This window comes from Haliaeetus leucocephalus, unplaced genomic scaffold, assembly GCF_000737465.1.
Source record: "Haliaeetus leucocephalus isolate CR32 unplaced genomic scaffold, Haliaeetus_leucocephalus-4.0 Scaffold183, whole genome shotgun sequence".
Taxonomy (NCBI): domain Eukaryota; kingdom Metazoa; phylum Chordata; class Aves; order Accipitriformes; family Accipitridae; genus Haliaeetus; species Haliaeetus leucocephalus.
This window is the reverse complement of record NW_010972619.1, coordinates 338404-358787: the sequence shown is the minus strand read 5'-3', so window position 1 is coordinate 358787 and position 20384 is coordinate 338404. Positions and strand designations below refer to the sequence as shown.

The following is a 20384-nucleotide window of genomic DNA, read 5'->3' as shown; positions in this document are numbered from 1 at the left end:
GCCCTGGGCACCCTCCTGCTTCTCAGCCTGCTCCTGACGGCCCCGCCGGGGCTGGGGCAGGGGCCGGCGCGGCGGCGGCGGCCGCCCCCTCCCCAGAGCCCCTTGGAGAAGGTGGCGGCTCAGGAGGAGCTCGGCCTCCCCCAGGTGAGGGGCCGGGGCCGGGCGGGTCTGTGGGCACCCGTCCGTCCCCCGCACCGGGGCTGGGGGCACAGCCTCGCGCTCGGGGCCCCAGGGGCTGCAGCCTGTCCCCCTGCGTGTCCCCCTCCAGCTCTGACCCCACAGCATTCCCCTGGCCCGCAGCATCGTCATCCCCCAGACCTGCCCTTGCAGCCTGTCCCCCAGCCCGAGCCCCCCGGCGCGACCCCATGCCACAGTGGGGGCCACAGGAGCCCAGCTCAGCCCCCGAGCGCTGCCCACAGAGCTGCCCCACAAGGCAGGCACGGGGGCCGAAGCCTTGCCAGGGACCCCCAAACTGGCCGGCTGCCGTCCAGCCAGCCCCCCAGCTCCTGCAGCCACCTCTATCCTCAGCCCGGGGGACGGTGCAGCCATTCTCAGTCTTGGGTTTGGCACTCGCGCCCTGCCGCGGTGCTGGGCATGGCCCCCAGCCAGGGCTGGGGTTGAGCTTGGGGCTCTGCCAGGTGGTCCGAGCTGGGGCCACGGGGTCTGGGCGTGGGAGCGGAGGAGTGCTTGCACACCACACACCCAGGGCTGCACTGGGGTGCTTGCAGCCTGGCTGGCAGTGTGAGGCACGGGCACATGCCTCGGGCACCCCTTCCCCACAGCCCCCCTGCTCCAGCCTGTCCCTGTGCCAGGCTCCTATCTGTCCTGCTCTGTCCCACCCACCAGCTCCCGAACAAGGGCAGTGGTGCCCTGTTGGCACACCAAGGGGCCAGGCTGTGGGCAGAGGTGCCAGGTGAGGGGAGACAGCACAAAAGAAGGGTGCTTGGGGTGGTGGGTGCCCAGGGCAGCAGGGTGGTGGCCCCTTGAGGCAGTGGCCCGGTAAGACCGTGCCACCCCTGTGCCATGCAGCTCGCAGGGAGGTGGTTCCTGGTCAGCATGGCCTCCCGCTGCAGCTACCTGGCAGAGCACAGCCACCAGCTGGAGGCCACAGCAGTGACAGTGACCGTCCCGGACGGGCAGAGCCTGGCCATCAGCACCTTCAGGAAGCTGTGAGTGATGTCAGCCACTGAGGCCGCAGGCAGGGACAGGGACGGGGACGCTGCAGGCAGGTCGGAGCAGGGCTGTTGCCCTGGGATGGGGGACCCTGGGTGGGACAGGGACGCCGCAGGCAGGTCAGAGCAGGGCCAGTGCCCTGGGATGGGGACGGGGGACGCTGGGTGGGACAGGGACACTGCAGGCAGGTCAGAGCAGGGCCAGTGCCCCGGCCATGGGCTCCAAGGAGGATAGAGCTGCCCTGGAGCAAAGTGTGGGTGGGATCTCCTCTAGGATGTTTTGTGGTAGAAGCCCTGGCCACGGCAGGCTGGCACTCTGCCACCCTCACAGCCACCAGTCTGGGGTGGGCTTGGGCTGCCCAGGCTGGGCAGGGTGGGGGGCAGCCAGGCTGGGGAAACTGAGGCACTGAGCAAGCACGTGGTCAGTCCATGGCCACCCAGCCAGGGACAGGCTCTCAGGCCACCCCAGCGACAGCATGGCTGAGGAGGGGGATCTTCAGCACATCCTTGGGCACTTTACCTCGGCCCGGGGGGGTCTGAGGGGCTGAGCCAGGCTCAGAGCTGCAGGGAGGGGGCAAGAACTCCTCAGACTCAGCAGGTTTTTGGGCTCTGCATCTCTCACTGTGTCTCCATGGGGCTCTGGGACACCCCTTTGCAGCATCTCCCTGGGGAGAAAAGTCCCAAGGAAACAGGTCCCATATGTGCCCTGGCAAGTGGGGCGGGCAGGGACCTGGGCTGGATCCTCCCCAGCCTGTGCCAACAACCTCCTCCTCTCCCCATACAGGGATGGGATGTGCTGGGAAATCAAGCAGCGGTACCTCCCTGCCCAGGCCCACGGACGCTTCCTCCTGAAGGGTGAGGGAGGCCTGGCTGGGGTGGCAGGGGGGCTGCAGGGACCAAAGCGCTGGAGCCCCCCACTCCTGCTCTTGGCGGGGCTTTGGTACTGGTGTCCTCCCTCCCAGTGCCCTCCCAGTATCCCACCTCTGGGGTCTCAAAGTACCCCAGTGCTGGATGCCATCACAGGCAGCACCATGGGCTGGCACCAGCTGGTGAAGAATGGCACCCTGTGGGGCTGCACCCACTCTGGCCCTGATTTTCACCCCTTGTATACCCCACTCCTGGTGAAATTAGGTCCAGGGGCTAACTGGGCTTAACTAGGACTAACTGGGGCTGCCCTCTGCCACAACTGTCTTTCCCCAGGCCATGGCTATGGCAGCAAGGTGGACATGGTGGTGGGCGAGACAGACCACAGCAGCTACGCCATCCTCTATTACCAGAAGGGCCAGAGCATCTCCGTCAAGCTCTATGGTGGGTCAGCACCCGGGGGCTTGTGGCAGATGAAGGACGGGGGCAGCAGCAGGGTGGGAAACCTGTGCTGGGCTCTGGGGCTGCCTGCCAGAGCCCCAGAGGACCCAGACATAGGGGATGGGGTCTCCCCATGGGGCCCGGTGCCCAAATGGAGAGTTTTGTCCTCAAACGCTGCAGGGGGGGCCGATCTGGGAACCGGCTTTCTGAGCTGAAAGAGCCCTTGGCCAGGAGCTTTGCTGTGGGTGGCACAGGGAGCTTTGGGGCAAGGACAGGCAGGGCTCGAGGCTGCTGATGGCGTCTCCCTCCCCCCGCAGGACGGACCAGCCGGGTCAGCGATGCCATCATGGACAAGTTTGAGCAACGTGTCAGGGCTGTGGGTCTGAGTGAAGACATGACCTACTACTTCCCCACATATGGTGGGTGGCACACGGTCCCCTGGGAGCAGAGGGCACCTGTGGAGGGGGCTGCACCCAGGAGGGGCCTGGCAGTGGGGGCTGGGGCCCTCCAGCATGGGGAGGGGGTTTGAGCAGTTTGTGGCCCTGTGTCACCCACAGCAGGGCAATGTGTGGGGTCTGTCCCCATGCTGCTGCCACCCCAGGGACAAAGATGAAAGGACAGGACTGTGCCCCGCAGTGTCCCCCGGGTGCACAGTCTGGGGGTTATGAGTACCCAGGCTCTCTCTTTTGCAGGGTTTTGTGACTCTGCGGATGAGTTTCACGTCCTTGATGGTGAGTTGTGGATCCCAGGTGATGCGCTGGGTCCCCACCATGCGCTGGGCTTAGTCCCAGGCCAGGCACCGCAGCAGCTCTCCTTGCCCTTGCTGTGGGCTGGGCATGCCAGGCTGGACCCACACCACACCACAGCCGAGTGGTCCTGCCCCAGGAGCGCAGGGGAGGTGGTCTGGCATGAGGGATCCATGCCAGACCATCATGTAGGACAGGTCCCTCCATGCCCTTGTGTGGGGCGAGGAGGTGGCAGACCATCACCCAGGATGGGCATCAGGTGCACCCTGGCTAAGCCAAGCCCCATTTGCCCCCTACAAGGGTCAGGCTGGGCTTAGTGGGGTCTATATTGGTGTTTGCCGGGGTGAGGGCTGGTCTGGGATGGTGTGACCTGGGACAGAGACACCCTGGGGTGAGGGCTGGGGTCCCCGGGGACAGCTCCATCACTTGTCATTGGTGCTGAGGGAGGCAGAGGTGGGTCTCCAGCCCTGGTGCTGGGCTTGGACATCTCCCTAGCCCCTCAGCACTTCTCTTTCCCTTCCAGAAACAAAGCTGTAGGTGCAGACGGTGTTGCCAGGAGGTCCCCAGAGCTCGGCCCTTGCCTCATCCAGCCATCCATAGCCATGCAGGACTTAGCTGGGGTTTGGCTAGACCCTGCTGCTGCTCCACAGCCCTGGAGCCAGCCCCAGAGCTTGTGGGCTCCTCCAGCTGCACTGGCACCTGTGCCTGTCCTTGTCTTGTACCCCTGCAGCTTTGTGTCACCCTTCTGCTCTATGCCCTGGTGTCCTGCAGCAGCCAGCAACACCCCAATAAATGCCTCAGAGAAAGGTCTGTCACCCCTTGATCTGCCCGAGCAAGGCCAGCGCTGCCTCCACCCCTGGACTGCTGGTGCCCTGGCACCATGCTCCCAGCCCAGGGCGTGCCGGGGGGGGTCCTGGGGGGGCCATGCAGCCCCCACCACGCAGCTCCATCATCCTCTCCCTGAGCCTCAACCCAACCATGGGGGCAGTTCCCGATTCACTCTTGGGTGCTGTAGTGCACGTGAGTTTGCCTGGTGAGTGAGAGAAAGCCCTGAGTGCCCAGCACAGTGTGGGGAAAAGCACTGTGCCTGGTGCTGTGGGGCCGCATGGGTTTGGGGGGTGCTGGGGACCGGTGCAGCATCAGCCCTTCCCCCAGGACAAACCAGGAGATCCCTCAGGGACCCCAGAGGAGGAAGCCTTGGCCCCCAGTGGTCCTGCTGGTCCCCAGGGCCTCTGAGGCAGTGAAACACCCTGTTCCCCTGTCCTAGCCCTGCGGACTGCATTCCGCAAAGGGCTGCTGCCTGGGCCAGACCCCTGCCTGTAAGGGCTTCCCAAAGCCTGCCTGTACAGCCAGCACCCAGCTGGAAAGCCAGGCAGGGGATGTCCTTTGCACGCTCCGAGCATGCTGCGGGGGCTATGGGGGCTTGGACCAGGGGTGCAACCAAGGGAGAGGGGCTGCAGCGCCTTGCAGGACCACTCTCCCCTGCGTGTCCAGCCTGGCTGAGGCTGTCCTGCCACGCGCCTGGGCCAGGATGTTTTGGGTGAGTGGTGCCAATTCCCCAGCGCAGGCTGGGTGGTGGGAGGGGATGGGGAGCAGCCCCCAGCAGCAGGCTGCTGCGGTGCCCTGGCCACCCCGCAGCCCCTGGGGCGGTGAGCAGCCCTCTGCCCCCAGCGCCAGCATTTTGCAATCTTAGTGGAAACTGGTAACACATGTTGTTTATCAGGGACTTATGTAAGGCTCTGCCACGTGACTTGCCCGAAGCCAGCCCCTGTCCCCGCTGCCCACATGTGGGGCAGTCATGTCTGGCCACGCTCGCAGGCCCTCCAGGCCGCCTGGTTGAGCCTGGCAGAGTCGGGGTGTTATGGATCCAGCTCACTTTCTGCCCTGCACCCACCTGCACCCCAGAAGTGGCTGCACTATGGTGGGGCTGTGGCAGGGCGATGGGAGGCGAGGGGAGACTTGCCTCCCTGCCCTGGGGAGCTGGGCTGGTCCCCAAAGACCCCCCTTGTGCCCTGGAGCCTGGCTCAGCCCAGCCCGCGTTTATCTGGTGTGAACCCATTTCTGGGGTGCAAACGCCCGGGTTGTGCCTAAGGGTCTGCGTCCAGGCACCACGGTGATCCACAGCCCAGGTACCTCCGTCATCCCCATGCCCCCCAGCCCCAGCAGTGGGCTCAGCCTGCCCCACGCTACCGGTGGTGCCCATGTGTGCCCCCACATGCCTCCATGCTCCAGCTTTGTCACCCAGCTCCTTGGGCCGGCCCCCAGCTTTGCCACCCCCAGAAGAGCTGGGAGAGTGGGCACCACCTGGGCAGCCCATCCTGCTGCTGGGCAGGGCAGGGCAGGGAGCCAGGGATACCCGGGTAGCAGGGGGGCTTTGTGTCCCTGCCCCAGCACAAAACCACAGGAACACCCATGGGTGCTCTGTGCCTCTGATGCCCGATGGAGAGAGCTCCTCCTGGCACCCTGCACCTCAAGGGTGGGCTCAGACAGAGGCTGAGCCCGCAGCCCAGCGTGCGTAGGGGCCCCAGCCAGGCTCTCGTGATGCTTGGTCCTGCCCAGCTCAGCTTTTGTTTTGTTTTCATAAATCCGCAGAGCTGGGGCCGGCCTGGCCCCTGGCGTGTGGTGTGCAGGGGCAGGCCAGGCTCGCAGCTGGGTGCAGGGAAGGGAATGTGCTGGGGTGGGCGGGCACGGTGGGCTGCCAGAGGAAAAAACCAGCTGTTGCGAAAACATGCTCCTTACATAAAGTTCCTTGGCAGGGCCGTGCCACAGGGAGAGCCGCCGGGCTGATGCTCTGCCCGGCACCGCCAGCCCTGCCCAACCTGTGCCAGACTCACGGGTGCTGCTGCTAACACCCAGTGTTCATCCCCAGCCCTTAACCTGTGGGTGCTCAGGGTGTCCCCAAATTAAGGGGGGGCAGCTCGGCATCTGCTGGTGACACCAAACCAAGGGAGAGGATGTCTCCCAGCCCCTCTTGGCAAAGGGCTTAAGGTGGCATGGGGTGGATGAAGCACTGGGTGTCCATCTGGCTGCGTGCTGGTCCCCAGGGAGCTGGGCATCGGGGCTGCCTGAAGCTGGGGTCTGGCTTCCTCCCAACACCCCCAGCCCCCCAGCTCGCCATCGGCGTGCACCAGAGCTGCACCGTGGTGGGACACACCCGGACGGGTGGCGGGGCCAGCTGAGATGCTTCCTTGGGTGATGCAGGGACTTGGGTCAGGGCAAGGCAGGGGGTCCTGCAGGAGCACCCAAAGGTGCCCATGAGTCCCATGGGTTGGGCCAGGACCTGGCAGGCACTTGACATTCCCTCCACCTCATCTGGGCCCCTCTCTGAGTCTGAGTGATACCATCCTGCAAGGATGGGGCAGCCAGCAAGCCCTGGCCCCTAGTCCTGGCCCCCTGCCCATGCCTGTGGGCAGCCCCAGCTGCCTGCATTGGCCCCTGGCTCTGCAGCGCTGGGGGCAGGGACGGCTGCCGCGCTGGCTGCAAGCTGTATTTTTGCTGCAGAGCAGTTTGGCACCCCAAAGCAAACATGTCATATCAACAGGAGGGAAACATTTGCAGGTTCCCCTGCCTGCCCTTTGGCTTCGGCGCTCGCCCCTGCTTGCATAACGGCAAGGGGGGGGAGGCAGGGCTGGCCCCCCCTGGGGCCACCACACAGCCTGCCCATAAATAGGGGCTTGCCTGACTCTCCGGCACTGCAGCATTCTGCCTGCTCTTCTCGCTCGGCTCGGCTCAGCTTGGCTCGGCGAGAGACATGCACGCCACGCTGCTCGGAGTCCTGGGGCTGGTCCTGCTCGGGGCACTGCATGCACAGGACAGCGTTCCCGTGCAAACCGACTTCCAGCAGGACAAGGTGACCCAGCCCGGCCGGCATCACCTCCGTGGGGGTTTGGGGTCTTTCGGGGGTTCCTCACCCTGAAAATGTGCGGAGATGGTGTTGCAGGTGGATTTGGGACCAGGCTGGCCCTGGCACTGGGAGGGGCAGGGTGGCGGGTGCACCCGCAGCCCCCTGTCCCTGGGGAGCCCCCGGGGCCTGGGTTTAGTGGCTCTGGAGGGGGTGCAGGGTCCAGGCTCCAGTCTGTGGGGCAGGACCGAGTAGGTGTGGAGCCACGCCATCTCCTGTGCTGTGGGTATAGCTGCAGAGGGATTTTATAGGGGGGACTGAGAAAAGCAAGCTCAGATTGGCAGGCAGCGCGAAGATGGGCCATGGACCCCCCTCCCCAACACGGATCCCACCCCTCCAACCCAGAGTCCCAAAAAAACAAGGGCTGCTGTGCTGGGGTGTCCCCCACACCCCTCTGCCCTCCCAGCCCCTGGGTGCTGGCAGGCTCGGGGTGCTTGCACTCCCCTTCCTCCCCCCATGATGGGCAGGACCCAGAGCAGGACAGGCCCAGCCTGGCTGCACGTTGGGGGGCCTGGCCCCACAGCACTGGGGTCCCACTGAGCCAGGGCAGGGGCCATGCTGCCTGGTCCTCCAGGGAGCCCCCAGAGGGGTCCTGGGGGACACAGTCACCCCAGGGAGGTGATGGGGATGGAGGCATGTTGTGCAAGGATGGAGGTCTGGCATGGTCTGCAAGGGTGGTCCCAGCACAGCCCATCTCCAAGGCCAACAGTTCCCCTCTGGGTGCGCCAAGCTGGGTAGCCCCAGGGACCGGGCTGGGATGAGCTCTGCTGGCCCCAGGGTCCTGACGCCTCCTCGTGCCTGCAGATGGATGGAAATGGCATCTCAGAGCCAGGCAGTCCTGTCACCCCTCCGCGGGCTTGGGGCGAAGAGGAAGGAAATACCCCAAGTGCCAGGCAGCAAAGGGCATGTTGTAAACCAGGGCTCTCCTGGACACTGGGTTTTGTGGATGCTGAGAGCTGTAGTAGTTCCCTGGGGGATGAGGACCCCAGGATGCCATCCTGCCATGGAGTGCAGGCTGTCAGGAGAGGGGGAAGTGGCCTGGCCTGGGGCTGGCAGGTGGCCAAGGGGCGAGATGGGGTCTGTGCCTGGCTGGCGACTGAGTGGAGGTTGTGTGCAGCTCACGGGGAGATGGTACAGCATCGGCCTGGCGTCCAACTCCAACTGGTTCAAGGAGAAGAAGCACCTGATGAAGATGTGCACCACAGTCATCTCCGTCACTGCAGATGGGAACCTGGAGGTCACCTCCACCTACCCCAAGTACGGGCATGGGGATGGGGTGGGCAAGCAGGGGGTGCTCCCCCATGGTGCCATGCCTGGGGCTATGTGTGGGCTGGAGCATCCCCCCCAGCCCCTCTGATGTCCTCGTGCTGCAGGGGTGACCAGTGCGAGAAGAGGAACAGCCTTTACATTAAGACGGAGCAGCCGGGGCGGTTCAGCTACAGCAGCCCACGTGAGTGCCCGGCTCCCAGCCCATCCTCCTGCGGGGCAGCTCCTGATGTGCCCACAGCTCTCAGCCCATCCTTGCTGTTGTGTATCCCTGCTCCTACGCTCGCCAGAGCACCTCAGGGCTGGCTCGGTGCCCGGGGCTGAGCAGTGCCCTCCCTGTCTCCCACAGGCTGGGGCAGCAAGCACGACATCCGTGTGGTGGAGACCAACTACGAGGAGTATGCCTTGGTGGCCACCCAGATCTCCAAGAGCACCGGCTCCTCCACCATGGTGCTGCTCTACAGTACGTCTGCCCCAGGACCCCTGTGCCACCCACCCCACCACCACCCTGGGACCCTCCGGGATGTGCTCTGTGGGGGATCTCTCCTATGGAAGAAGGGCAGCAGCATCTCCCAAGCTGGGGTGACCCATGGGATGGCTGGGTCAGGACCCCCTTCCTGGGGAACCTGTCCCTTGATGGGCTGCCCATGCCCCAGGGCAGCGTGACCCCTCACTGAGGGGTGCAGTGGGGGGGGCTGCCTCTCACCCTGCTCTTGGCTGCAGGCCGGACGATGGAACTCAGTCCCGAGCGCCTGGAGAGGTTCACCCAGTTCTCCAGGGAGCAGGGCCTGACGGATGAAGAGATCCTCATCCTGCCTCGGACGGGTGAGCACAGGCAGTGGGAGAGGCTGGGGGCACGGGGGGGGCACTGGGGAGCAGGGGGTGAGGTACCATGGGGGGCTGAGAGGGAGGAGACCCTCCTGGCTTATCCCTGCCTCCCTGTGGGGCCAGCACAGGGCCAGCAATGGGGTGACCCCATGTAGGGTCCCTGGGGGGGGAGGGGCAGTGGTCCCCCAGCCCCTGGAGGAGCTGATCACCGCTTTTCTTCCTCCTGCAGACAAATGCATGGCAGATGCTGCCTAGGTGAGTCCTGCCTTTGCTGGGGCTCAGACCAGCCCTGCGAGAGGGTACGGGGGGTGCTCAGAGCCGCTCCACCCCACAGAGTCCCCATCCCCTTCCCGGCCACCCCAGGCTGCTCCTCTTGCTGGGGTCCCCCTTACCCCTGGCGGGGATCCCCCAGCCTGTCCCCATAGGGTGGCTCTTTCGTTGCCTGAGGCCCTGGGTGGTGGGTGCCCACCCACTCAGTGCAGGGCTGGCAGGGCTGATGTCCTCCCCCATCTCCCCAGCTCAGCCGCCCTCGCCCCTCCATCTCTTCCAGGCAGACCCACCAGCTGCTGCCAGCCAGAGCCCCGAGAGCACCGTGAGCTGGTGGCTGTCCTGTCTCGTCCTGTCCCCAGCGCATCCCCAGCACCGCAGCAGCCTTTGCTCCCTGCCTTCACACCCCACACCTGTATCCCTGTCCCCATTAAAGCCCGTATAAAACCAGCCCCCTGCCCTTGTCTGCTGGGTCATCGCGGGGGGGAGCCCCAATAGGGTGATGGGGAGGGGGAAGCACGTCTGGTGGCAGTGGGCCAGGCTGGGGCTGGTGCCAGAGGTCAGGGCTGATCTCAGTTCCTGGCTATGGGGCCGCCAGGGTGGGACCCCCTGTGCACTTGCAACCCCATGCCATGGTGCCGCCTGGCCACCAAACCTGCCCCATCCAGGGAGAAGGGAACCCTGGGGCTGGGATTTGCTGGCGGGATCTGCTCCCATCTGCCCCGTCCAGCACCTTGGGCTACCCCAGCCTCACAGACTCAGTTTCCCTGCTGAGGAGCAGGCTGGCAGCGTGGGGATGGGGTGATGGGCAATTGCAGGGGGGGTGTCTCCAAAAATTTTGGGAAGGATGGACGTGAACCAGAGTGATGGCAGTGAGTGCTGGACATGGCTCAGCCCTCGCTGCCTGCCTGCTCTCCACACCATGAGCCCAGACCATCTCTGGGAGCAGGGGCTGTGCCTGCTGCCAGCAGCCTGGGAAGGCACAACCCCTTCTGGGGGGCACCAGGCTGTGGCTCAACCCTGGGCTAAAACACTGGCCCAGCTGTCCTCCTCCTTGAGGCAGGATCCATCCCAGCCCTGTCAGACCCTGGGGCCAGTGGGCAACAGCAAGGAGGGGGGCACTGGGGCAACTTTATTCCCTTCCCCCAACATGGCACCGGGCATGGGGCATCGCCTGGTCCCCAACGTGCTCCAGGCTGGGTCTCACACAAGGCTGCATTCATCTGGGACTGGGCAATTAAAGGGGGAAGGGGCCAACGCTGTCACCTAACACGGGTACAATTATTCCTTCTCTTGTGTAACCTGTTGCATAAAGCCAGGGCGGGCAGGGGTTGTTGCCAGTGGTGGGGGCTATAAAAGTGGGTGCAGGAAGAGGCAGGTCTGTGCAGCTTCTCCTGCCTGCATCTAGCCCCCGGAGCAAGGATGACGGCGGTGCTGCTGAGCCTGGCGCTGGCTCTGCTCTGCCTGCTGCAGGCAGGGGCCGAGGTCCCTGTGCAGCCGGGCTTCAACATCGAAAAGGTAATGGCACAGGGTGCCCTCCCGGCTGGTCCTGCATGGGCTGGAGGGGCTGGCTGGGGCAGGGTGCCCATGCTGCATCCCCGGGCACGGCTGGGCACCCCCAGGCACCCTGGGCAGCTTCCGTGAGAGCATGAATGCCTGCGCAAAACTGGGTTAGTCCTGGCCAGCTCCTGCCCACTGTGGCCAGACCCAGTGGTGGCCCTGCTGCAGGGACACGAACACCCGGGGCCATGATGCCCCCAACTGTGCAGTGCTTCCCCAGCGAACATGGGCCAGACCCTGCGCCTGCCCTCCTGGCACGGGGCGGGGCAGGGTGTCCTGCACACAGGTGGGTGGCAGGTCCCCATGTTAGGCTGGCTGGTCCCCACAGAGGGTGGCAGTTCCCCCACTGCTGGCTGGCAGGTTCCTACAATGGTCTGTCAGGTCCCCCGTGGTGGGTGGCAGGTTCCCCACCATAGGCTGGCAGGTCCCCACAGAGGGTAGCAAGTTCCCACAGAAGGTGGCAGGTCCCCCACTGCAGGCTGGCAGGTCCTCTATGGTGGGTGGCAGGTCCCCCTGGCAGGTGGCAGGTCCCCATGGCTTTCCCCAAACCCCACTAGTGATGTCCTGCTGCAGTTTGCAGGGATGTGGCATGTCGCAGCTGCCGTTTCCAACTGCTCTGTGTTCCTGAAGATGAAGGACAGGATGAAGTCGTCCATCGCCACCATCAGCTTCACGCCGGAGGGGGACCTGGCTATGAAGCTTGTCTGGCCCCTGTGAGTGCCCATCATGCTCGCCTTGTCCCAGTTGGGCAAGAGGACTCCCCTCCCCACCAAGGGAACACCCTCCCACGGACCTGCTGCCCTGCCAGCGCCTGGTCCTGCCTGTGCCCTGGCACATCCCCTGGGTGGGCTGGGCTCCCCCCTGCCCCACCGCCCCGCTGGCCTCCCACGTGGCGTCCAGTCATGTTTGGTGTTTCTATTTTCCCTCTTTAGGCTGGACAGATGCCAAAAGTTTGAGCTGCTCTTCCAGCGAAGCGGGCAGGCAGGGCACTACATGGGTATGTGTGGATGGGGGGAACGGACCCATGGACACCCTGAAATGGAGGGTGGGTATCACTGGTCCCCCATGCCCAGGGAGCAGTGGGAGGCGGGTTTGGCCCCTCTTCCTCCATTGCTCAGCAAGAGGTCATGCTGCGGCTCTGCCAGATCGCACAGGGGTTCCTTTCTCATACCCACCTCAGGCAAATCTGGGGCTCAGGCCCTGAGCCGTGAGCCCCAGCATGGGCCACCAAGGTGCTCAGGCTGTGCCATGTTGCCCAACCGGGCACTGTCTGGGGTCCTTTAGCAGCACTAGAGAAGAGAGACCTGCGTGTGATGGAGACGGACTACAGCTGCTACGCCATCGTGCACGAGCTCCAGCAGAGTAGGCAGGAGCCCAGCACCGCACTGCAGCTCCTCAGTGGGTGTCAGGACTGGGGACGGGCACCCACGGCTCCCTGGGGAGGGATACGGGCACCAGCAGGGGACAGGGGCTGGGGTCCCCACCACCTCCCAGGGACGCCAATGTCAGCACCCAATGTCCTGGCACCCAGGGAATTAATTTTGGGGTGAATGAATCCTTGCACCAAAAATATCCCTGGTTCATCCCCAGTCCAGCTGCAGGCCCCCAGCCCCATCAGCTGCCCCACACCACCCCAGGTGGGTGGGTCACTCATCCCAAGGGGCTTGTGCCCCTTTGCTGCCAGCCCAGGGCAGCTGTGGGTTGCCCAGTGTCCACCCTCCACGCCCATGGCTTTGCCTTTGCCCTTCCCTGGGGTCCTATCACTGCCCTGTGGGAGCTGGACCCCTGGTGTGGGGCTCGCTGCTAGGTCCCCTCACACTCACTAGCCCCCGCTTTGGGTGTCTGGCTGCAGCGAGGGAGCAGAACATGAGCCCCCAGCTCCTGCAGAAGTTCAAAGAGCTCATCCCCACCGTGGGCCTGACCAAGGACATGCTGGCCATCCTGCCCAAGTCAGGTGAGTGCCAGGAGGGCACGGGGTGACATGCACAGCCCTTCTGCATGGGCACGCTGCGTGGGGACTCAGGGCACTGCACATGGTATGTATGCTCACCCCTCTCTTTGCTTTTCAACAGATCAGTGCACCTAGGCCATCAGGTGAGTGTGGCTGGAGGAAGCCGGGTCTCTCTCCTGGCATGGCCTCGGCTAAGCAGGGACTCGCAGCACCCCAGGGAGGCCCCCACCTGCCTCGGGGCTCTGCATCACATTGCCTTTCCCCTGCTCTAACTGCTTGTCCATCTGTCCTGCCTCCCTGCAGCTGTAGGGGCCAACACCAGGGCCATCTGTCCTCCAGACCTGGTGGAAACAGGGCTCTGCTCCCACCTCTGTGGCGCCCCGTCTCGTCCTCCCCAGCCAGGCTCTGCCGGACCCACTGCCCTGCACCAGGATCATGCCTCACCCTCCTAAATAAATAGGTGCAGAAGCTGCACCAGAGCTCGGTGCTTTTGTTGGCAGGAGCAGGGGTGCTGCTAGGGTCCCCAGGCACCCTGACCCAGCGGTCCTGGATCTGACCCTTTCTCTCAGCACCCCAGGGGCGTTGGGGGGCTCCATTGTGGTGTTATTTGCTGCGCCCAGCATGGGGAGGATGGGGAGCAGAGGATGAAGAAGGTGCAGTGGGGTAGCTGGTAGGGATGTGGGCAGGGGAGAATCGAGCTGGGATGAACAGGGGTTTATGCACCTTGGCTCGTGGGGAGCAGGTCTGGGTTGCCCAGCCCTGCCTGCATGGGCTCTGACTCCCAGCAGGCAGCTCGTCCCCAGGACACCCCGTTCTTTGCTCAGTCCCCCTCCAGGGCCACCCAGGCAGGAGTGGCACTGTGCCATGACTGCCCAGGGTAAATGCACGGCAGGACTGGGACCCCCATGCCTGTCTCCCATCCCCCTTTGTCCCCCCCATCTGCCCACTGACCAAGGCAGGACCATGCTGCCATGAGTCCCAAGGGCAGCATCCATCTGCCTCCACCTCCTGTAGAGTGGAGGCAGCCCCTTATCCCCCTCACTGCCCCCCTGCCCTGGAGTGGGGGTCCCTTGGTGCCTAGCCAGGCACAGGGCTGTGAGTAAGCATTACGGACCCTTTTGGGGCTGTGACCCCAGGAGCCTGCCAGATCCAGGGTACAGGAGACATCACACCCTGGGAAGGAGGGGACACACTCCCACAGTGACACAAACCCCTTCTTCTGCCTGCCCTGCTATGGGTGCACCCCACTTTGTGGACCCTGTGTGCCCCACAGCAGGTGGGTGACCCCTGTGGGGTCAGGTCATGCTGGCAACGTGCAGACGCCTAAGTGTGGGCACAGTCCCAGCGGCAGCCTCGGGGCAGATGCCAGCCTGGCCAGAGGGATGGGTCACTGAGCCCCTTCATGACGGGTCACGGGGTGACGGTGCTGCCATAGCCCATGCCAGGAAGGACCTCCCCACTCCTCCCGGCAGCCCTCTGGCAGCCAGCTGGGAAACAAAAGCGCTCTTTGTTCTTTCACGAGCAACTAAGGAAACCGGGAAAATCCTAAATTTCAGCACTGGTGCAACAGCTCCTGCAACCCCGCTTCTCAGCCCCTTCTTGGAGCTTGCAGGCACTTCCCTTCTTCCGCAAGACAGGAGGCTGTTTACCCTGAGGTGACTTCAACCCTTCAAAACCACCACCTTGCCCAAGCCAACACCAGCAGCATTATCCGTGCAGCTCAGCACGCAGCAGCGCGGGGGTGGGTGGAGGAGAGGGAGAGCACGACGCTATAAAGCCTGCAGCACCGGCACTGCTTTCCATCCTGCTGGTGAAGCTGGAGGAGGCTGCGGCGAGATGAGGACCGTGAGACTGAGCCTGGGGCTGGCCCTGCTCTGCTTGCTGCGTGCGGAGGCTGAGAACTTGGGGGCTGCGGGGCTGGACACGAGCAAGGTGATCTGCGGCATCCCTGGGAAGGGAAGGTGGGAGCGTGGCCTCCGGTCACCAGGGTGGGGACTGGAGAGGTGTTTTGGTACTGGGGACAGCAGGGGACACCACAGCCACCACTGGCTCTGCTGTCACACCCAGATGAGGGCAGTCACCCAGCTCCAGCGTAGGTGCCCCAGTGGGGATTTTGGTGCCTGGAGGAGATGCACGTGTCCCATAGCCTAAGGGTGTCCTGGCTCAGTCCCTGAGGACGGGGAAGCCCCTGCCTGCTCCTCCAGACTCACAGCCCACCCTTGCTACCAGATTGCAGGGAAATGGCACATTATTGCTCTGGCCTCCGACTCCGAGGGCTACCTCCAAAAGAAGGATGAGCTGAAGATGGCAATGGCCAGCATCACAGTCCTGAGGGAGGGTGACGTGAAGGTCTCCTTTGCAATTCCCACGTAAGTGCCAAGCGCGTTTCTCCACAGGCTTCACTGACCGACCTCCTCCGTGGACCTTCACCGGTGGGTCTCCACCTGGGTGCCTCCAGCCAGCACCCACCAAAGACCTGGGCAGGGAGTGAGGCAAGACCACCAGCCCCAGGGTTTAAAACAGGGGCTCAGGAGAGCTGCATCGTGGAGACCCCTTCCTCAGGGCAGGCCAGGCAGGCTCAGGGCAGCACCAGCCAGGAGTGGTCCCACCACAGATGCTGAGACACTCTACTGTTCCCAGCAGGGATGCAGCAGGGTGATAAGGGACCCTACGATTAAAGCTTTCCCAGCAGGACCAGCCTCATCCCAGAAGCTTAGAGCATGAGCAAGGGAATGGCTGTGACCCCACAGGACAATCCTTGGGTGCCAGCACTGTGCCCTACCAGCCCAGGCACTCATTGCTCCAAGGGAGGCATCTGTCCCCCCCCACCCTGGCCACACCAACCCATCCCTGAACAGCAAGTCCCACGTTTGGGGTAGCGACCCCAGAGCCAGCATCCCCAGGGGAAGGGGAGTCACTTCATCCCAGCCAGAGTGTCCTTCACTGTTTTGCAGACCGGAGGGATGTAAGAAACGGGAGTCGATCTACAAGGAAACAGGTGTCCCGGGTGAATATTACAGCTCTGGTGAGTCAGGAGAGCCCAGCACCCAGAACGGAGCAAAGGCACTTCCTATCATCCCTGTCTGAAGCAGCCGGTTGTCCCTGGGGACGTGGCCCTCGGGAGTGCCTGCCTGCCTCTCCTGAGGTCCTGGGGGGGACATCCCTCTGCGGCCGGTTGCCAGCTGCATCCCAGGGCTGCTCCGTGCCAGGGCTGGTGTTCCACCAACATGGCAGACCCCCACACACTCCCTCCCTCTAGGAAGCTGCTCTGGGATAGGACACATTCAGACCAAGCTTAAACCCTTGGGAAAAGCAGGTTCAGTCTGCAAAGGGGCTGTGGATGGACACTCCCAAGGGATGAAGCAAGAGTGGTTTCCCACCATCCCCAGCCCAAGTGTTAGTCTGACACTGGCCAGGCTACTCCGCTGTCTGCAGTGACCATCCCCAGACCCTCCTGCGTTCACCTTCCCATCCCTCTGCTCTGCTGTGATCTGTGGGCTCTCCCAGGCTTTCAGAGGAGCCTTAGCAAGAGGAAAAACCCCTTTGGGGGGGGGGGGAACACGACACAGAAGAAAGGGCCTGGGTGGGCCTGGCCCCTGGCATCCTGATTCACACTCTTACAGTCCTTTTGCAGTGTGGGAGTTCTCAGGACAACGTAATTAATTTTTCGCTGTCCTCCATGTCCTTTTGCAGAGGGAGGCAAAAAAACAGTGCGGGTGGTGGATACTGATGGCAAGACGTACGCAGTTATCTTTGTCTCCAGAGTGAAGGACGGGAAGACCTTACGCATGCTGAGGCTCTACAGTGCGTAGCCAGTGGCAGGCTGACCAGGGGGAACAGCTGGGAGGTGTCAGGGTGCTTCATAGTGTCCCAAGAGGCCAGGAGTCGGGGGGCCTGTGGGAGAATCCCCCGCCTCACCACTGCCCTCCTGCCCTGGGAGGGGTGCAAGAGCGGGGCTGGGGCTGCTGTGCGTCCCTGCGCAGCAGGGGAAGGGGCAGTGATTTGGGGCTGGCAGGGGAGGCTGGGGCTCAGGCTTCTGCACTGTGCTGGGAGTACATGGCCTTGGGTAAGTTGCTTGGTGAAATGGGGTGAACAGCTTGGGGTCCTGCTGTGAGGGAGGCAGAAACGGTGGGGTTGGGAACCAAAAGAGGAGACACTGTGCTGGTGCCAGGACCTCCGCTTCATCTTGTCCCCTGGGAGGGGTGTCTCATGTGCCTGTCCACCACCACCCTCCAGGACCTCCACCACTGCCTCTAGCCTCCTCTCAGGGACCGTCATCCATCCTGTCCTCACCTGGGCACACTCACCAGCTGCCCCAGAGATGCAGGGACAGGCCACAGCCTGGAGCTAACTCATGTCTTTGCCTTTAGGCAGAACCCAGCAGGTGAGCCCCAAAATCACAGCACTGTTCAAGAAGCGTGCAAGGGAGAAGAGCTTCACTGACGAGATGATCACAATGCTGCCCAGCCAGGGTGAGCACTGTCCAGCACTGTGTTGGGCTGGCTTGGGCAATATGGGGAGCCAGGACATGCCAGCAGGGACCAGCTCAGCCCATCACTGCTACCACTTTGTGGTCTGGGCTGGCAGAAGAAAGTGCTGGTAGCAAGAGGTGCTCTGGATTGGCACGTGGTGGCTTTTGCCTTGCTCAAGTTCATTCCTGGGTTGTCTGTTTTGGGTGCTAAAAGGAACTAGCCAGACCACAGCACCAGACTCACCCTTTCTCTTTATTTTCACAGAGGAATGCAGCCTCGATGAAGCGTAGGTGAGTTGCTGCTGTGCAACACAGTGTTTCCTCAGCTGGAAATTAGCCCCCGTTGGTGCCCCAGCAAGGGCCACCATGAACTCTTTGAATTACTGTGGGGGCCAAGTTGTTTGAACCTGTGCTGGAGCTTGCACCCAGGTCGGACCATTCCTTTTGGAGCTGCTCTGCAGCGGGGACCCCCATGGTGCAGCTCCCCAGCAGTGGGCAAGGGCGCTTGATCTGAAACCACTGGTTTGGTGGAGAAAGCTGCTGAGTTCATCCAGCAGTAAGGGCCAGGACACCGGCTCTTGCCAAAGGGACCTTGGAGTTGTGGACTGGCAAAACCAGCCAGAGGCTGGGTTGGTGTCTCACCATGCAAAACATGTTTGTTGTTGGTCCACCCTGGCATGTGATTTCCCACCACACCGATACACATTCAGTTGCAGGGGTTAGCTAGAAATCCATTGCTGGAGATGGCTCACCCTACAGAGCTGGGGAGAACTGGAAGAGAGCACACTGATCCTGATGGAGAGCTCTGCTTGGGCCTCTCTGTTGGCCTCCTCACCTCAAATACTCAGCCCGCCTCTCCTGGCTGTTTTCTAGGAGGTGTGGGCCAGCTAGTGGATGCTCCTGCTGAGTGATGCAAGACCCACACTCTGAAGCTCCAGGCTGCTGCTCCGCCATCCCTCTTCCGACCTCGGTGGTCAAGGCTCTGACAGGTCTCCTGCTCCTCCAGCGCAGTTGCTCCTTTTTGCCAAATAAACAGAAACTTACCCCAGAGCTTGGTGTAGCTGTCTGGGGAGAACCTGGGGTGCTCAGGCGTGTGGTCCCTTCTTTTGTCCTCCTGGGGTCTGTGGATGGTGAGGAGCCAGGGGCAATTCTGGGCTGAGCTCACCCAAGTAAGCGCAGTTTTGGAACCCAACAGTATTTTCCCTCCTGGGTGCCTCCCATGGGGCAGGACCATGGCCAGGCAGAGGTGAGGCAAGGGATGCAGTGAGGCTGGAAATCCTGTGGGCAAAACGGGCTGGGTGGAGAAAGGCTGTGTGACCTGGCCACAGAGATTGAGGTTGGAGTTTGGAGGGCTGCAACCACCACCACTATCCAACTCTCCTTACCTCTGCTCGCCCTGCTGCGATTGCAGCCCTCTGCTCCCCTGGAGCCCCGCTCGTCCACCAGCTCTTGCTGGGCCAAGGTAGGGGCAAGACTCAGCTTTGGGACCTCTCAGCCCCATGGTGCTGCAGGGCTGGTGGAAGGCGGAAGGTGGGTGTCTGAATCCTCTGGATCCAAACCTGGAGAGCTGGTGCGGGGCTGTGCATGGTCCCTGGGCACTATGCAGAGAAAAACCCCACTGGAGTCAGATTATCTGGTGGTGGTGGACATCTGCCTCTAGAGACTGTGTTCCTTTGAATTTATATTTCTGAAATCCCACGCCGTCCACCCCTTCCTGCTCTGTTCAGCTCCTCAAATCCACCTGGGAGAAGCCACAGCCCGCCCAGAGTAACTCATGTCCCCAGCAAAGCCCTGCCACCTCACTCATGCTCATCTCCAGGGCTCGGGCAATGCTTGCAGGCACTGAGGTCTGGCAGGGTAAGAAGCAGCTTGTGCCTCTCTTGGAAAAGGAATTTCCTCCAAAATCCTCTCTCCTGGCTTTTCCATGCTGCCCATCCCTGGCCAGCCTGGCTGGTCACCCAGGCATTCGTTTCAGCATGAGATCTGCCTTGCTGCTGCGTGATGGTAGCAGGTGCCCCAGGAAGGTGTCATCCCAGCAGCTGAGCACCTCAGGATGTTCCCAGGTGCTCCTTCCCCCTCCCACAGACTGGGAAAATACATTTGGGAAACTGCCTATTCTGATCTTGACACTTCACAGCAACAGCAGGTCAAGGGACCTCACTGGGACTTCCCAACCCAGCAACATCTCCACCGTCTTTGGAAGGAGCCAAGCATTTCCAGCAGGAATTCTCCCTGGCAGTTTAGCCTGGAACAGTTCAGCATTTGCCATGATCCCAAGAGCACCGGGCCCACACACAGCTTTGCCTCGAGGCTTGTTTTTGGTACATGTATCGACGCAGATGAAAACATCCCACTGCCCGCAACACCCTTCACCAAGGGCTTTATGTGACGGGGAGTCCCGGTGTCTCCACATTGTGTTCCAGCCAAATATTTCCTTCCTGCAGTGTGCCGGCGTCACCCTGCCAGGCAGCAGTGAGATCATTTCTCTTTGCCACTGACATTTTGCACTCCTCCTTTTGTCCGTCTGTGTTCTCCCTGTGCCCCAGAGCAGGATGCACACAGGCTGCAATTTCAGATCTTTTCTGGGTGTGAGTCCCCTCTGTGCAGAGCAAATGGGGGGTCCCCACCACAGCGCCCCAGGGTCCCTCAGCCCTCTGTCGTTGTTTAGGCCCAGCCAGCAACAAAGCAGCATGCAGTCACTAGGTTACTGCTCCCCCTCCAGCCCCGGTGGGATGATGAGGAGAAAATATAAAGAAATGCTCATGGGTCAAGACAAGGACTGGGAGGGATCACTCCCCACTTATGGTCACGGGCAAAAGACAGGCTCAACTTGGGGAAGAAACAAAATCAATTTAATTGACTACAAATCAAATCAAAACAAGGCTAATGGGAAGTAAACCCAGCCTTAGAACACCTT

General features: G+C 62.7%; 4 protein-coding genes across 4 annotated transcripts; all 4 read left to right on the top strand.

The window, feature by feature from the left end:
• Nucleotides 1-18: 18 nt before the first annotated feature.
• Nucleotides 19-4046, top strand: C8G (complement component 8, gamma polypeptide; the record flags this gene model as incomplete). The annotated part of the gene is made up of 7 exons (XM_010564644.1): nt 19-144; nt 1030-1169; nt 1957-2027; nt 2373-2480; nt 2795-2896; nt 3170-3273; nt 3954-4046. Coding segments are annotated over 7 exons (744 nt in total), but the record flags the coding sequence as incomplete, so codon positions are not given.
• Nucleotides 4047-6917: 2871 nt separating this feature from the next.
• Nucleotides 6918-9933, top strand: LOC104829984 (lipocalin-like). Its single transcript, XM_010564602.1, has 7 exons — nt 6918-7073; nt 8242-8381; nt 8498-8574; nt 8740-8853; nt 9114-9215; nt 9448-9473; nt 9769-9933. The coding sequence occupies exons 1-6, from the start codon at nt 6975-6977 to the stop codon at nt 9471-9473; spliced, it is 558 nt and encodes a 185-aa protein (XP_010562904.1). The 5' UTR covers nt 6918-6974; the 3' UTR covers nt 9769-9933.
• A 974-nt stretch (nt 9934-10907) lies between these two features.
• Nucleotides 10908-13025, top strand: LOC104830009 (lipocalin-15-like). The gene is made up of 5 exons (XM_010564643.1): nt 10908-11003; nt 11619-11758; nt 11978-12042; nt 12330-12443; nt 12898-13025. Exons 1-5 carry the CDS (start codon nt 10908-10910, stop codon nt 13023-13025), a joined length of 543 nt encoding a protein of 180 aa, XP_010562945.1.
• A 1807-nt stretch (nt 13026-14832) lies between these two features.
• Nucleotides 14833-17758, top strand: LCNL1 (lipocalin-like 1). Its single transcript, XM_010564601.1, has 6 exons — nt 14833-14928; nt 15226-15365; nt 15951-16021; nt 16690-16800; nt 17367-17468; nt 17733-17758. Exons 1-6 carry the CDS (start codon nt 14833-14835, stop codon nt 17756-17758), a joined length of 546 nt encoding a protein of 181 aa, XP_010562903.1.
• The last annotated feature ends 2626 nt before the right edge of the window (nt 17759-20384 follow it).

Coding starts and splice junctions, on each gene's coding strand:
- LOC104829984 (XM_010564602.1), top strand. CDS start 6,975: ATGCACGCCACGCTGCTCGGAGTCCTGGGGCTGGTCCTGCTCGGGGCA. Junction 8,382..8,497: donor GTCACCTCCACCTACCCCAA/GTACGGGCATGG, acceptor CTCGTGCTGCAG/GGGTGACCAGTGCGAGAAGA. Junction 9,216..9,447: donor CCTCATCCTGCCTCGGACGG/GTGAGCACAGGC, acceptor TTCCTCCTGCAG/ACAAATGCATGGCAGATGCT.
- LOC104830009 (XM_010564643.1), top strand. CDS start 10,908: ATGACGGCGGTGCTGCTGAGCCTGGCGCTGGCTCTGCTCTGCCTGCTG. Junction 11,759..11,977: donor ATGAAGCTTGTCTGGCCCCT/GTGAGTGCCCAT, acceptor TTCCCTCTTTAG/GCTGGACAGATGCCAAAAGT. Junction 12,043..12,329: donor GCAGGCAGGGCACTACATGG/GTATGTGTGGAT, acceptor GGGGTCCTTTAG/CAGCACTAGAGAAGAGAGAC.
- LCNL1 (XM_010564601.1), top strand. CDS start 14,833: ATGAGGACCGTGAGACTGAGCCTGGGGCTGGCCCTGCTCTGCTTGCTG. Junction 14,929..15,225: donor CGGGGCTGGACACGAGCAAG/GTGATCTGCGGC, acceptor CCTTGCTACCAG/ATTGCAGGGAAATGGCACAT. Junction 16,022..16,689: donor GGGTGAATATTACAGCTCTG/GTGAGTCAGGAG, acceptor GTCCTTTTGCAG/AGGGAGGCAAAAAAACAGTG.